At 47.0% G+C, this 17,448-nt stretch overlaps 1 protein-coding gene across 1 annotated transcript in view; it reads right to left on the bottom strand.

Moving 5' to 3' along the window:
- The window catches only part of DCHS2 (dachsous cadherin-related 2), a 932,357-nt gene that overhangs the window by 95,414 nt on the left and 819,495 nt on the right, over positions 1 to 17,448 (bottom strand). The window contains exon 20 of the mRNA XM_086962326.1: positions 14,882 to 15,168. Coding sequence (XP_086818452.1) covers positions 14,882 to 15,168 — 287 coding nt within the window. The remainder of the gene's footprint in view (positions 1 to 14,881; positions 15,169 to 17,448) is intronic.

Consider the following 17,448-nt stretch of genomic DNA (forward strand, 5'->3'; position numbering starts at 1 on the left):
TTGCACCTGGGACCTGAATAGAGCTGTGCCTGCCTTCCACAGTTCTGGCTCCACCTCTTGTGGTACGTTTGATGTCCCTGGCCCACACTGTCAAAGAAAAGAAGGACTCTTGTCAACAAAGTGCTCCAGGACTGCACAGGACTGATTTGGTCTAGGCACAGACACTCTCTGCCTCCAGAGACAAAGGATTTGCTAGTATAAATATGGGGACTCAGACCCCAGAACTTTAGATCACTTTTGGGAAACAAGAGGAACCTTTGCTGAGGAGAGGAACCAGAGAAACTGAGGAGGAGACTATCGCTAAGCTGAGTCCTGTTTGGGGGAATGGCCTAATAGCCCGTGGTGGTTGCCTGACTGACAAAGAAAGGAGAAACGACTTTGTGCTACTTTCAAATCAACTTGTAAAGGATCTCCAATGGCTTGAGATAGAGCTTGCCTCCTCCTGATATCTCAGGGACAACAGACTTCACCAACCAGCTCCCCTGCCTTCCCTTGCTGGGAATTGAAGTGCCTGCTGTTGAGCTGGGCCTTCTGAGACACTGCGTGTTGCTGGGAGCTGGAAGCGCGACACAAGACGAAGAAGCGTGCTGCAACCGTTGTCGTCGCATCACAGGAGAAGAGTGTCGCTGTCGCAGAAGATGCCGCCGCATCACCGGGAAAGCGTGCCTCTGCTTCCGCTTTCGCCAACGCATCACCAGAGCAGAGTGTCGCCGTCACAGAAGACACAGTCGCATCACCAGAGAAGCATGTCGCAGGGCCTGTGGCGGCTCAGAAGAATCGTTGAGTCATCGCACGGCCGTTGGGCATGCACGCATCATTGTCGCATCAAGAAGAAGACGCCGTTTTGTTTCATTGCACTGGATCTTCATCGCATCACTGCGCTGCTGGTCGCATTGCCAAGGAGGCGCAGTAAGAAACCGACACATCAACTTCCCACATGGAGAAGAACCAACGCATCCCCAACGCAGCAGTAGGGACCCGACGCATCACCATTCTTGTGTGTAAGGAACTGACGCATCACCTTCCCTGCAACACTTCTGTTGTTTCACACTACGCATCCAAAGGTACATTGAACTTAAAGTGTTGCATTTTATATCTAAAGAGAACTAAGCTAATTCTACATTTTTTAAAGTACAGTATTGTGGATTTTTGTCGTTTGTGGTCTTGTGTTAAGTCTATATAAAAATACTTATTTTTATACCACAACTTGTGTGGTGTCCATCTGTAGTGTTGTCACTGGGTTACTGTATGTGTTCACAAATGCTTTACACACTGCCTCAGAGATAAGCCTGTCTGCTCGTGCCAAGCTACCAAGGGGGTGAGCTGGGGTTATTTTAGGAGTGTACCCCCTTACCCTGACGATGCAAGGATCCCTATTTGGTCAAAGGTACTTACTTCTGCCAACTAGAGACCCCCAAATCTAACACACTTGATATACCAGGTTCCCAATTTCCATCTTCGACGGCATCGCGAACAAGGGCTATTCAACCGAATTGAAGACCTTATCGGAATCTGTTGATACAACGGACCTTGGCTTCAGAGCATGCCCAGTATTTACCAGGGTGTTGTGGAGCTGTTGCAGATTCAGCCTGGTCGACCTGCAAGGCATAAATCCAGTTTGGTCCGAGTGTACAATGTTGGCCACCAACCCACTCAACCTATTTGTTAACACTTTTGCCAGGACTTTTAGCATCTGTGTTTAGCGGGGATATCGGTCTATATGAATCACACCTATCCCAGGGTTTCCCTGCCATAGGGATGAGAATGATAGTAGAGGGTTTAAGGTCTGCTGGTAGGTCCCTGGTCCAGTACACCTCCATGTACATTGCATGCAATGGAGCAGCCACCCTTCTCAGCACTTTTCAGAAGAAGTCCATCAGGAGCCCATTCAGGCACCGAGCTCCCATGGTTTGCATTAGGGTGAATGCTAACACAACCTCTTCCACCGAGAAGTATGCTTCCATCCTCCCCCAAGCTGTGCTTAATCTCTTCGCTGGACAATCCCATACAAACTCCATAGTTTCTCCCACGGGGGCTACCAATCTAGTTTTGTGAAAGTCTGTCATATAGTCAAAAAACGCTACTGCTATCTCACTACTCCCACTCACTTTGACCCGATTCTCAGGTGTAAGCTCTCTGATGTGCATCGCTTCCTTCTCTCTGCTCCTCCACCATGTCAATAGCTTCCCCGCCTTGTCCCCAACCTCATAGATTCATTCCTGTTTGGCAAGGTAGGAGGTTTTAATTTCATCCTGTGCCCTCACCCTGTATTCCACCCTTTGCAGGCCAAGGCTTCTCTTCTCCTGGGTGGCGTGGAGGCACTATACTTGGTGTCCAGTTGCAGTAATTCTAGTTCTAAGGCGGTCATGCGTCTGAGTCACTCTCTTTTCTCCCCTACTTTGTCTGAGATTATCAGTCCCCCTGATAGTGTCTTTATAGGCTCTGTTTTGCACTCTTGGGTTCACTTCGTAATGATCTCCTCTTGTTGTTCTCAAGGACGTTACTGCATTGTTTGATCTCCATTACCATTTTGACTTCCTCCACATGCATTTGAGCATTAGTCAGGGGGGCCCTGTTCCTTTCCCTGGGGGTCCAGCCAGCATTTGGCACCAGCCATAGCTCCTATTGTTCGAGCCAGTTCTATACATCCTGTTCCAACATGATAAAGTGGGTGGTCTCTTTGTGTATGATCTGCAATAAGCACATATTTCATATTCCGCTACCTCAAAACTCTTTTTAGCTGCACAAATGAACCCCTTTGTTTCTGCACCAGATTAGTGAAGTCCAGGTAAGTAGTAAGAAAGTAAAATATATTCGATCAATTGTATGACCATATCAAGATAAAAAACAATTGAACATCACAATTACAGAATAGAATCAATTTCATCATAAAAGGAGAATTAAGAAAGGGGAAAAATAGAAGCATATATGTTTAAAACCTGTTAAAACACAGTCCCTAAAATGTTTTTTCAGGCAAAGATACATTAGTTACCATATTAATGATCACAATCAGATGCCTTTTTATGAGTACCTAAGGGGCCACAATTCATTTTCACAATTTGCCACCTCAGCAGTTTTTCATAGCCTTCGCTCTCCTCCACCATGCATATAGCAAGAATCTCGAGAGTGCAAAGACAAGCCATCTGGTCGACTCTGTGTTAAAAATTCTTATGGCATCTGCTGAGTTTTTACATGATAGCAGACAACAAGCTGGTGCTATCCAGGTCCTACGCAAATCTATATAGGCTGTGCAATAGAGAATGAGGGACCTGCTAGTCTCTATAGCAGAGTGACACATAGGACATGTCAGCAGAAGTGAGTTTTGACCCCATTTACACTTTACAAAATTTAAAGGCAGAGTGCTGTATCTGAATTGTAAAAACAGCATTCTAGCCTGGGGTGGTTCTACGTCATCAAGGAACATTTCAAAACTATGGGTAAGTTTTATTTCAAGAAAGGCAGAGGTCAGTGTACCATGGGTATTCAAAGTTAAGATACATTGGTCTTGATAATACCAGAACCTCTTTTTCAGTGTAAGCACCATCCCTTTCTTAATGCCTTCAGGGCAGTCCCAGAAAAAAGCCCAAGCCAAGTTTATAGAACCAATCTCTAATCCCTCCTAGCCATTTAAAGAGCCCACTCCTTTTATGGAGGATAATTAACTCCGTCAAGCTACTTTTGAGCGGGACTTGAGAGTTATTGGTCCAGATCCTAATCCAGATGGTTAACACATTCAGAATGGCTTAAGGGGCAATGGATCTGAGACCGAGGTCCAATCTCAGCGGCAGGAGAGGGGTGTTCTTGGGTAAATTTTAAATTATCCTAATGAATCTATTTTCGGCAAGTACTAGTCCTTTTAGATTTTCTAGACCCCAAAGTTCCGCTCCATAGAGCGCTGCACCCAGCCCTTTAGCTCTGTGGAGTTCTAGCAATGGGGATATTGGTCTGTATTGGAAAACTTTGGCCCTCTTGTTTATTGCACTATCTATATGTTGGAGTGTTAAAGTGCTCTTTTCTATATGGTCCGGCCAGGCTACATTTTCCTTTATTTGAACCCCATAATAATCAAAGGATTTTACCCGCTCCAGGCATTGGGAGTTAAGAAGCAGCGTCCTCTTATGATGTTTATAGGGATTGAACACCATGTATTTGGTCTTATTACAATTTATTGCAAGCCCCCTTGAGTTACAGGCCCCCTCAAATCTATTGAGGAGGTTCCGAATTCCTCTTGGTGTTTTTGCAATCAGGAGGGTATCATCCGTGAATAGCAAGCAGGGGACAGTTTTGCCTGCCATTTTAGGAGGGTCACCATCACAGTTAAAGAGCTCACCTATGATTCCATTCACAAAAAGTGTGAATAGAGTAGGGGCCAGGACGCATCCCTGGCGGACACCTTTTGGATATTAATATTGCCCGTAAGTCCACCATTCGTGTTACATCTGACCTTTGCAAAGTTGTTTTCATGCAAAAGGACCAAGATGTTAAGCAGGTATGGTGGTAGGCCCATGTCTCTCAGGACGGATCACAGTTGGGTTCTATTGATGGAATCGAAAGATGTTTTTAGGTCCACGAAAACAACGTACAGGTGGCCTCTATGATGACCACTCCCTTCCAGAAGATCATAAGGAATCTGAGAACCTGATCCGTTGTACTCGTGGACTCCATGAAGGCCGCCTGCAGATCAGAAACTACATTTTTTTTCTCCATCCATTGTTGGATTCTTACTAAAATGACCTTCCCAAAGATTTTTTGTGAAACATCAATGAGACTGATGGGTCTATAATTTTCAGGGGAGCCCTTTTCTCCTTTTTTAAATGGGGATGATATCAGTGCCCTTCCAGGAAGGTGGGATCTGTCCCCCTCCAAGATGGCGTTGAAAACTCTAGTTAATAGTGCCCCCAGATTTCAGGCTCTGCTCTGTACATTTCTCTGGGCAATTTGTCCAACCCAGGGACCTTCCCTTTCCGGATTGAATTTATGGCCAAGGTAGTCTCAACAGTGAGGGATATATCCTCCATTGAGGGCGGGGAGAAAAGAGCTTCCAACTGATCTATTCTTATTCCCCCCCCTCCCAGAGCTGCATATAATCTCCCAAAATATTCCTCCCAGATTTGAAGCTGCAGATGAAAATTATTTTCTGTTGTTAAACTACTAGAACCTTTGGCCATTAAGTGCTAGAATTTTTGACTGTTTCCCATCTGTGAGGCTTCCACAAGATCTCTCCATTTGTCAGCCTCCCATTCTTTTCTTGCATTTTCCTGGCTAGTAATGTAGTTTTTCCTGCTTGCTCTTATGTTATCTGGGGATTCAGTCTTTACCGCCTTCATAAGGATTTCCTTTGCCCGCCTACATGATTGGTTATACCAAGGCTTGGTGTATTTGCGAGGGAGGATGTTATCATTTATTTTACAAAAACAAGGTTTTATGGCATCATTTAGTTCCCCATAGACTTTCAAAGTGTCAGCCCTATTCTCATTTATTGGGGTGAATTCCACTAAGGCTCGCTCTACCCTTTTATACATTTTTGGAAGGGCTGTCTGGCCTAGGAGAATCATCGGCCATTTAACACTTCTCTCGTTATTACTTGTAATGACTGGGGCGTTATTTTGTATTGTAGGGCCATAGAAATCCAACATATTCTGCAATATTAAGAATAGAGCTTTGTGGTCACTGTTGTCCCTGTCTATAACCATCATATGTTTGATGTTCCCCAAGAGATCTATATCAACCAGAAAATAGTTGATTCTGGATTTAGATACCCCTCGCTTAAAAGTAAACCCGGCTCTCTTATCTGATTCAGTTCTACCATTACATGATCGTAGCCCATGGTCTATATTCAAAGAGTTTACTTGCTGGGATGCCCTGGTACACCTTTTTATTGGTGGAATTTTTAGTTTAGGGATTCCTCTTGCTTCGTCACCTTCGTCGATTAGCTCCTGGATATAGTCCACGGGCTCAAAGGTGATGTTTAAGTCACCGGCGATTATTAGCTGTGTCAGTGTTTCAGTGGGCCTCTGAGGGGGCCTCTGAGGGGAGCTCAACCGGTTGTATACATTTATGATCTTCAGGGGGGCACCCCCATTTGGGGGGGGATATTTCCATCCCAAGGATGTCTTCGCAACCAAAGTTGAAACATTTGAGCTTCCCTATCAGGGAGTTCTTCACCCATATCAATAAGCCCCCAACTGGGCGGCCCATTGGTCCCTTCTTTGCCTCGATGCTATAGGTTGTAAAATCTAGCTTGTACACTTTATCTACAGCCCAAGTCTCCTGAAGTAGACATATATAATATCTATCAATGAAAGCACCCCATTCAGGGTCATTGAGCTTGGAGTTTATACCCGCCACATTCCAGGACAGGATTGTTAAATCACCGTAGCCTGCAGTATTTGTCGGGAAATTTCTATTGTTCAAGTGATTTCCCCCACCTTCGGGAGGTGTGTTAGGCAGGGTTAAAATACCAGGGCAGATCGAGTTGTCTTCTACCCTATCATTTGACTGTATCCCGTTTATTTCAATAATTCCCTTATCCTCCCTTAACGTCTCTCTAGAAGCTCCATTGAGCCAATCTTGATTATCTAAGTCTGGGAGTGGCTGGTGCCTATTCTGACTTCTAGAACCCTCTGCCCTCTATTAGTAGCTTCATACAGGGGGCAATTCCTCCTCATCATCAGTGCTCAGACGCTAGCTACTTGATTCCTATAAAAAAGGGCCAGTGGCAGTAATTTGGGACCTTGCCCTTGGCTTCGATTTGCTAATGTCAAGCCCCGGTCAGTGAGCCACTGTGCTAATGAGCGAGATCGGCAGTTGATAACAATACAATCTCCCTTACATGTTTTCTCCATAGGGCCAACCCACCCAACCCTTCTCACAAATAAGATATCTCTAAAGTGAGCATTTGATAAATCCACCTTTTGAGCCAACCAATGGCACACCTTGTTCTTAAGCCCCTCGTAGGATTCCCTTTGGTTTTCTCTAAGTGGTACAATATCAGCTAACACTAATACATATGGGGAGCATTCAAGTGGGAGTTGGAGTGTAATTTTATCATCACCTTTGGCTGAACTAAGGGCCAGATGTAGGTAAATCCATTTTATCGATTCTAAAATACTGAATTTTACCGATTCGGTATTTCAGAATCTGTAAATGGAATGTAGGAAAAAAATCAGTAATAATTACAGATTCGGTAAAATTCGGTATCGGAGACTCGGTATTTACCGAATTGGTATTCCCCATTCATTCCTACGGGCCTTACTGGCCATAGGATTGAATGGGAAATGCCGATTCGGTAAATTTACCGATTCAGAATGTTTACCGAATCGGTAACTTTACCGATTCGGTGAATTTACCGATTCGGACGATTTTCAGTCCCCTACATCTCCATAGCCCAATACCGGTCGGAAACGACCGAAAATCGGTATTTTCGGCCATTTCCGACCGGTATTGGGCTACCTACTACATCTCGCCCTAGTTCCTAATCAGTTGGTAGGGTTTTCCCTGGTGGTACATTAGTTTCTCCCCTTTCGTCTAGAGGTGACGGTAATGAATTGTTTCCCCTGTCCCCTTTGGGCAGTCTAGCCTATTGGCTATTTCTAGGGCTTTCTTTGCCAAGGGTATTGTTTCCATTACAGTCCTAACACCATTGTGCAACTCCAAATAACTGTTGTTTTGATTCCTAGAGGCCATTCTTTGTTTTTGGAGATCCTGACGTTTTAAAACAATATCTTCTGCATCCACATTCATATTCATATTAGCCCCCGCCCTCCCTTCCCCAGCCAATCCCACCCTTATCCCTGTTACTGTGTTTAACAGCAGTTTAATGTCAGCCTCTAGTTTGTCCAATCTCAGTATTAGAGGGAAAAGAGTTCTTGCAAGAGATTCTTCTAAGAGGCTAATTAACATCTCTGGTGAGTTTGGAAGGGGTAACTCTAAAACCTTAGCATTTTCTGTGCGTTTACTCCGGGTTTGAGGCCCCTCCCCAGCAACCGCTCTTGGATCTTTGCTGCTTTTCTTTAGCTTTGTAGTAATAGAAGAGGATGATTTAAAAAACTGTTGTCTTTACCCTTTTTTCCTGTTCCATGCAAATCTCTGGATGAGCAGAGACCAGTTCGGGAGATCCCTGGCTAGATATTGACACCGAGGCCAACATAGAAAGTGATGGAGATTTATTCACTAAGTCTTTACCAACAATGGCCTGTGTAATATTAAAAGTACCTCTTTCCTCTAAAGTGACATCAGTTGCTCGACCGCCTTCTATTGATAGTCTTCTTTCAGCCATTAATATCGCCTTTTCTATTGCCATTGTTGCTCTTATCAAACATCCATCAAGCGTCGATGTTCCCTGGTTTTTTGGTGCTGTGGGCTTTATGCCCCCTGGGCATTGTTGTGTTGCCATTTGCCTTTTCTAGCTGGAGCTATAAGGCCTAGGCCCAGAGCCAGGTGGATTGGCCCCGCCCCACCTCTTCCTGGCTCGGACGGGCGCAGACGGGCCCACCCTTGCCCCGGGTTTCGCCCGGGGACGCCCGTGTGCATCCCGCGCTGCGGGAGCCCTTCAGGGGATTTGTAGCGCCTCCTGGCGCAGAAGAATGACGCTGTTCATGTGCGCCCCCGGGGACCCGGGGTAATGGAGTCCCGGGCGTCTTAGGCAGTGTAGGAATGTAGCAGCCCTCCGTGGGCTGTGCTGTTTAGCTGGAGCTGGAGCTGGAGCTGGCGCTGGCGTGAAGTGGCAGGGCAACAGCAAGATTTTTGGGACCCGCGCTGCGGGAGCCCTTCAGGGGATTTGTAGCGCCTCCTGGCGCTGAAGAATGACGCTGTTCATGTGCACCCCCGGGGACTCTAGGAAATAGAATCCCAGGCATTTTAGGCAGCGTAGGAATGTAGCAGCCCCCCATGGGCTGTGCCGTTTAGCTGGAGCTGGCGCTGGCGTGAAGTGGCAGGGCAACAGCAAGATTTTTGGGACCTCCGCTGCGGGAGCCCTTCAGGGGATTTGTAGCACCTCCTGGCGCAAAAGAATGACGCTGTTCGTGTGCGCCCCTGGGGACTCTGGGTAATGGAGTCCTGGGCGTCTTAGGCAGCGTAGGAATGTAGCAGCCCCCTGTGGGCTGCGCCGTTTAGCTGGAGCTGGAGCTGGCGCTGGTGTGAAGTGGCAGGGCAGCAGCAGGATTTTTGGGTGGTATATATCCACATCGCTGCCGTCATTGCTCCATGGGCCATGTTTGTGTGACATTTAAAGGATATTATCTCGGTCCCTAAAGTTCATCAGCCATACTATGATTTGCCTAGGGGTTGCCTCCAACACCTATGCCAGACCCAGGATTCTGTGGGTTCTCTCTACTGAGAAGATATGCAAGGGGAGCTCTTTGCAACACTGGCCCAATCAACCTTCCCACCACAAACAGTTCTACATTGGGTCCCTCCACATTATCCGGAAACCCTACCAATCACACATTGTGTCACCTTGATCTTCCCTCTGCATCCTCCAGGTGGTCTGTGAGGACCTTAAGCTCCCTCGTCATGGTGGTGCATTGCAGTGTAAGGTGTTTTACCGTACAGTTTGGAGTTGTGTTTCTCTCTCTTTCACCTACACCTCCAATTTTCTGTGATCATCTCTAGGGATCCCTTCCTCGTTCCCCACTGCCACTATTTGGGCCTCGAACTTTACCTTGGTGTCTTTAATTGACATCAGGATTTGCACTGTATTAGCCAAAAGGAGGTCCATGTCTCATCTGCTGCTATTGCACCTTCTTTGTCCTCATCTGCCATCACACCTTCAGATTTCATCTTGGCAGCACGGGCCTTTGCTATCACCCTCTTTCTCCTCTGGTTGCTCGTCTCACAACAGCTCAGTTGACCAGGCCTCCTGCCCCATGGTAGCAATTGTCATCTCCTTCTCTTCACCCATCTGCTTTTCTTTAAGAGTGCGCCAGGCACAGGAGCCGTTTCTCTGCCAGGACAAGAGGACAAGGAGAGGCAAGGGAGGAGGCACCCCTGGCATGCAGTATTATGCCGCCATGGCAGCCTTTGTCCTCTGCTGCTGCAGAAAGAACTGGACTCGTCTTCCCTGGGACACTCGGGCCGAAATACACCGGCTGCAGCAGCAGGCCGCAGGGGAACATCGCCCTATGCCCCAATCCAGCCGTCTCATTCTCCATGCTGTGTCTGGGCGGCATTCCTCATTGCAGTCTCTGGGCTCCCCACTGCTCCACAGCACAGGGCAGTCTTGGTAGCCTCTTTAACTCCAGGCATCTCTCTGTAGTGGTGGCATTGTGGCCGGATCAAGGCTTTTGCCACAATTTTGGCCCCGCACCACTTCGTACTCAGCTAATTTCAGGAGCAATAGCTGTCTGCATTCGGTGTATCAGCTCTGTCTCACACCACCGGCATTCCGGAGACCACGCCCCTCGTTGTTCCGGGGGTTCAGCAGGTTTTGGCTTTGGGACCCGTTTCCAGCAGGAGAGCTGCAACGGATGTCCTACTCCATGGATAGCCAAGCCACATCCCGGAGGAAACTCTTTTAACTATCACTGCTACCAAGTTGGCACCCTCCATGCACTTGACTTCCCGACCGCTTTGCTGATGCTACCTTTACTGAGCAGTGGCACAGATCACTGACCCATTCCACACCTATGCATCCTACATGAACAGAGAATACTGCTTCAGTGGCCTCAACTCCCACCCAGGACAAGTGATCACAACACATGACAGTCTGATTCAATGCAATTCACATCTGTAATATCAAACATCAACAAAAGAGGGGCACTCGCAGAACTATCCTTAAAAGGGTAGCACACCCCATAGAGGCCAGAAATGTAATACATTTGAAAGTCTACGTGCCATGTGATGCTGCCAGTAGCTCTGACACTGATCCCAGAAATGAACAGTGGGAAAGGGCATCCCAGCATCCTGTGCAGAGAATCTGTCTATATAGCATAAACTAGTCACACCATATTCTAGAGGCATTAGGGACATAAAAAGGGGCTGTTGGGTAGTAGGCTTTTTCTCTAGGCAGGCTTAGGCTAACTTCACACATCCCAGAAGTAGCACCTACACTAGATGCTCCTGGCTCATACCTGCATCCCTAGCACCCCTGCTCTTGTGGCCCCTTTCCTACCACTGCTCCTGAGATGCATTATATATATATAACGCCTTTGTTATGATAGCCTGAGGGGAGTGAACTGGTCAACAGGGAGTAGAGCACTCTATATTTAGGACACAAAAGTATGCACCATGCACTTCATATTTCTGTGAGGGGAGCTGCAGGTGGGTACCTTTCACATTCAGGATATGGTGGCAAACGTCTAAGTAAAGATTGAACAGGCCAGGTGGTAGGAAGTAGAATGCAACAACTACAGGTAGGGTGGCAAGACAGGGAAGACAGTAATCGGTTGGACTACATACTTCCAGTGTTGGCATTGCATGGGCAGTCAGATAGTTCTGCAGACAGGTGCATACAATGACTGCTTTGGCCACCTACTAAAGGATGTATTTCAAATGTATGATGTTTCTAAAAGTTTTTAATTACACTTGTTTTTAATGACCGAACATGAACCTTTCTTTTGATTTTCATAAAACTAACAACTATTTTTTCACTGGTTCAGCCAGCATAATCTTCATATATCACAAGCCTAATGTTCATAATGTGTTTTTTTTTCAAGTTAGGTGGGAGTTTTTGGTTTAGGATTTCTGGTTATATCGTGTGTTGAAAGAGCATGAGTATCTATTTTGTGGGATTTACTACAGCCCTGATTTTGTCTATGTAGTGAGCATTCTTGGTTTAACTTCGATACCTGCAACCTTTCAGTGGCAACTTTTAACATGTTCTCCCAGCCTTTGAGTTGAATTTGTACCAAAGCTTTAGAAGTCCAAACGTATTTGTGTACCCTGTATCATTGGAACGCAAATGATGAGGTGTTTAAAAATATTATCTTTAAGTTAAAGGTCGTTACCTTTGCGATGGATATAGACAAGTTTAGGTGAAAGAATGGTGTGACACTAACACTGTCATACCATTCTTCTTCTTCCTGCCCATATATGATTCTTTATCACACATGCATTACAGTAGTAGTTGAAGCAAGAATTACATTTTAAGGTACTTGATAACTTAGTGTGCCATATAAACCAGCCCGTTTCAATAAAAAATGTAAATAATTTTATTCTAAATGGACTATTAATTTTGTTCTCATCAATTACAGATATAGTGAAGCGAAAACTAGCTTATCTGAATACTTTTACTCCTTTAACAGAGACAGCGTCAGACGCACTGATTTTCCAGCACAGTTCATACTGCAGGCACAGATTTGTTAAAGGTTTGTGTGTGCAAAGTGGTACAAACCGCAGCACCAATTGACTGCATTGCTAATGGTTTTAGCAGTAAAAGATGGCCTTAATGCAGTGTAAAAACTGCTTTGTACCGTGAAGGGTCACTTTCTTGATAATATATGAAAAAAAGCATTGTTTGAGTTAGAACTATTGGAATAGTTCAACAGCTACCGGACAGAAATTGCCACTTTGCAGGTGCTGAAAAGAGCATTGCGCCATGAAATGGCCTGAAACATAAAACAATGTTGATATCTTACGAAATAAACAGGCAGATCAGGATGACCAAAAGGAACCGCGGACGTATTGGGATGGCCAACGCAAGCACACAATGAGTGAAATCGCCTGGGCGTGACACAAGCACACAAAGGCGGGAGAATCAGACCCAATGCACCAATCAAAACCCCGTATTTCTAAATGACAACAAGGAACAAATGACAGTTCATGGGCATGCCAAAAGCAGATAGACGAGGAGATAACAACAGGTCTTGCAGACAGCATGTGCGCGCTGCCTAGGCTCGACTTAAAAAGGCATTTCTTGTACCAGTTATCACAAACACCTGTAGGTTCTGATGCGTACCTAATCAACTGCCCTTGCCTCAAAAACGAAAGCCACGTAAAATCAAAAGCAAATAATGGGGAAAGTGTCATTCACCAAATACACAAACGGTGATGCGAGGAATGCTTGCAAAAAGAATAAACCACTGGCCATTGCTCTGGGTTGCATTCCAGCTCATCGGTTTCTCCAACCATGCCACTCTAAATAGAAACTAGTCAATCAGTACTGCTCCTAATGTCCATCCCAAAATACCATGTGAGATACCATTCAGAAGGGAACATAAGTACCTCCAGGCTGGTTTCTGCCCTGTTAAGCCTCATCAGAGACGTATAGTGCATTCCCTCCAGAAACAGTCATTCGCTACAGAAACATAAGACATAACAAGTGTGCTGAACACAAAACACACAGCTTATATATTTGACGCTTCTGCAGATGTTTATGTGTCGGATTTTGTACTGCTAGTATAGCTATAGAACCAGTAGCACCGGGGATGAGAGGAGAGTGGTGGGGCGGGGCCGAGGAACTACAATGAATAAAGGGAGATAAAAAAACTTGCCTGCAGCCCTCCATATCACCTGTCTTCTGCTCCTATTGTGGCTTCACTACAGGCACAAGCAGGGCTTTAAGTGGGCCGGGTCTCAAGGGGTCTGAGCACCGGCAGTTTTTTTCTGGGGCCTCAAAACGGGTCTCTATCGGGCTCTGTTTTGAGCCCTGACACAGGCAGCCCGTTTTTTTTCCCGGACTGCAATGACCGCTGTTTGCTGTCACTGCAGTCCGGAAAAAAGTGCCATGGCTCAAAACAAGCCTGATAGAGACCCGTTTCGAGACAGCACCAGGCACATGAATGTGCGCTGCCCACACTGCTCACTTCTCAGTAGTAGAGAAGTTACAGCATGACGTCATGCCAGGGGAGCTTTGTGGGGGAAGGGAAATCCTTTAAGAGTCATTTTCTTTCTGGATTTCCCTTCTCTTTCTGAAACTCAGGAGCAGCAACTTTGTGGTAGGGTCACCAAGGATTTAATTGGAAGCTTTTTCAATATTATATACAAGTTATAGTTGAAGCTTATTTATCTTCTGCAAGTAATAACCATTGACAAAGCCAATATTACTTACTTATTGTAGGTATGATGGTACTTGTATCAAATATCTGGATGCAATGACGGAAATAGCCAATTACAAGTTGGGCGGCACACTATGCTAAGCACAGATTTTTTGCATAAGTGATTTAAAGCCACGCCCCTAATTACACTGGCCACGCCCCTTTGAGAGACCCCCCAGTTTTTTCATCCCACTTAAAGCCCTGGGCACAAGCTCCCAGACTCCCCTGTGGCTAATCCTGAATGTATGAGAGCCACTTCAGGATTGGCCCGGGCGCTAATGATTTGCACTCTCAGGGAGACTGGGAGCCTGTGCTTGCTGTCTCCAACCGGGCAACGCAGCTCAGGTTTGAAACAACTTGAATGAGCATGACGGTTTGGCCGGACTGAGATGGCCAACCAAACGCATCATGCGCACTGATAACAGTGCATACAACTCTCCGTCTGTGCCTGTCATCCCCCTGGCCCCACCCCCAAGACTCCAAGAAACACAATAAAACGGTAATAATCCTCAGCTTATTATTGTTTTCTTTTTCCAATGCTAGAAGGGGGGGCGACGCTCCTCCGGCATAGTGGAGTAGCCGCCGCTGTCTAGAACAAAGCCTATGCTAGACAAACTTTGCTATTGGGTTAAGATATATGTTATGCAATCCAGGCATGTTTTGTGTAAGAACTGCCAATAACATCATCGGCAGGATACTCTTTGTAAATTATGGCGCTCATGTTTTCTATGGTTTTGCACCTATTTTTCACACTGTGCTGCACTGCATGAAGATTAGTAAATTGGGCCCAAGAGAGAAAACATTTTACAGTTGTAAATCGTTCCATTTTATTGCTTCTTTACGAAAAACTAAATCTTCAGCATTGTTATTCAGTGAACTAAGGTTCTCTACCTCTTTAAAATAATTACCTGATATGAATCCTGAGTAAACATGGGTGCGTTGTCATTCACATCTGAAACTCGGATGGTGACTTCCGTTTCCGTGTGATGAAGTGAGTCCGAAGCCTGCACCCGCAGGCGGTATTCAGCTGCTTCTTCATAATCCAGCGGTTTAACGAGAGTGAGAACTCCTGTGTAGCGATCCAAAGCAAATTTAAACCCGGGGTTGCCATTGTCAGTTAAACTGTAGGATATCGTTGGATTCAAATCGACGTCGTTAGCTGATAGCTGCGCCAGGGTGTAGCCAAGAGGTGCATCTGAAGCGGGATATAAAACATTTATTTTAGAAGGACAAGACTAACACAATCTTTAAATTGTTCATTTGTGCATGGTATGTTGAAATAAAATGGCAAATGTTAATGGCTAGTGAGCCAAAAAAGGAAAATGTATTAATTAGCATTCGCTACTCTCTTCTGAAAAGGCCCTCATTACCAGTGGCCTGGAGCTCGAGATGTGATAATTATCGGACCTTGTAAAATCCGATTTCCTGAGGATTGGAAATGAAAAATGCGGTCATAATTGCCTATTACAAGTTGTGACCTTTAAAAAGCGGTGTAACATGCGAATGTTGCCAACCGCCGAAATTCACCTGAGTATAATTGCAGGGATTCAGTTGTTACAGCGAAACTTATATTTGCTCATAGAGCGGGCCACTGGAAGAGAGGGTCTTCGTATCGCATTACAAATGATGCAGGTCTCCTGCAACCATGTTCCCATTATTATTTTTGGAGCAGAACCCTTTGCGTGTGCCATTGCCCTCCAGCGCCTACCTTTCAGCGCTCAGCGCCTAGCTCAGCCCAGTTCAACAGCTCCGGTGACTAGTCCCCCCCCCGCTGCCGCCCAGGAACATCGCGGCCGCCGAGCGGGGGGACTACAGCACCCAGGAACCATCGCAGCAAAGCCCCGTCCACTCCTGCGGACGGAAGGCGCTTAAAACTGTGTTGCTCCTTCGGTGGAGCGGGGAGACCATTATTATTTTTGGAGCAGAACCCTTTGCGTGTGCCATTACCCTCCAGCGCCTACCTTTCAGCGCTCAGCGCTTAGCTCAGCCCAGTTCAACAGCTCCGGTGACTAGTCCCCCCCGCTGCCGCCCAGGAACATCGCGGCCGCCGAGCGGGGGGACTACAGCACCCAGGAACCATCGCAGCAAAGCCCCGCCCACTCCCACGCCCGGAAGGTGCTTAAAACTGTGTTGCTCTTTCGGTAGAGTGAGGAGACCATTATTATTTTTGGAGCAGAACCCTTTGCGTGTGCCATTGCCCTCCAGCGCCTACCTTTCAGCGCTCAGCGCTTAGCTCAGCCCAGTTCAACAGCTCCGGTGACTAGTCCCCCCCCCCCACCCCCCCCCCCCCCCCGCTGCCGCGCCCAGGAACATCGCGGCCGCCGAGCGGGGGGACTACAGCACCCAGGAACCATCGCAGCAAAGCCCCGCCCACTCCCACGCCCGGAAGGTGCTTAAAACTGTGTTGCTCCTTCGGTAGAGTGAGGAGACCATTATTATTTTTGGAGCAGAACCCTTTGCGTGTGCCATTGCCCTCCAGCACCTACCTTTCAGCGCTCAGCGCTTAGCTCAGCCCAGTTCAACAGCTCCGGTGACTAGTCCCCCCTGCTGCCGCCCAGGAACATCGCGGCCGTAGAGCGGGAGGACTACAGCACCCAGGAACCATCGTCCGTCCACTCCCGCGGACGGAAGGCGCTTAAAACTGTGTTGCTCCTTCGGTGGAGTGGGGAGACCATTATTATTTTTGGAGCAGAACCCTTTGCGTGTGCCATTGCCCTCCAGCACCTACCTTTCAGTGCTCAGCGCTTAGCTCAGCCCAGTTCAACAGCTCCGGTGACTAGTCTCCCCCGCTGCCGCCCAGGAACATCGCCCCCGCCGAGCGGGGGGACTACAGTACCCAGGAACCATCGCAGCAAAGCCCCGCCCACTCCCGCACCCGAAAGGCGCTTAAAACTGTGTTGCTCCTTCAGTGGAGCGGGGAGACCATTATTATTTTTGGAGCAGAACCCTTTGGGTGTGCCATTGCCCTCCAGCGCCTACCTTTCAGCGCTCAGCCCAGTTGAACAGCTCCGGTGACTAGTCTCCCCCGCCGCCGCCCAGGAACATCGCGGCCGCAGATGGGGGGGACTATAGCACCCAGGAACCATCGCAGCAAAGGCCCGCCCACTCCTGCACCCGGAAGGTGCTTAAAACTGTGTTGCTCCTTCCGCGTCGCGGGAACGCACGCGGGACACGCCGGGCTAAGCCCGGGCAAAGGGCGGGCTGTCTGTGGCCATCCGGGGCCGGCCAAGGTTGGGCTGGGCCACCCCCTTTCATATTGTCCTGAAGACTACAAAAGTAAGACTGAAATATATCTCCTGACTGTATAAATCATTGGTACACGTGATTGTTACTGCTGTATATATAGTATAGATATAAGCGGTTAGCCGTTCTCATATTCTGATTTGTAATCAGTTCCATTGAGTGTTTGCCTATCCTCGGTCTATTCCCTTATATATATATATTGTGTACACACATTACACATCATAGGAACATG

The sequence above is a fragment of the Lissotriton vulgaris genome, chromosome 3_1 (genome assembly GCF_964263255.1).
Source record: "Lissotriton vulgaris chromosome 3_1, aLisVul1.2, whole genome shotgun sequence".
In the NCBI taxonomy this organism is placed as follows: domain Eukaryota; kingdom Metazoa; phylum Chordata; class Amphibia; order Caudata; family Salamandridae; genus Lissotriton; species Lissotriton vulgaris.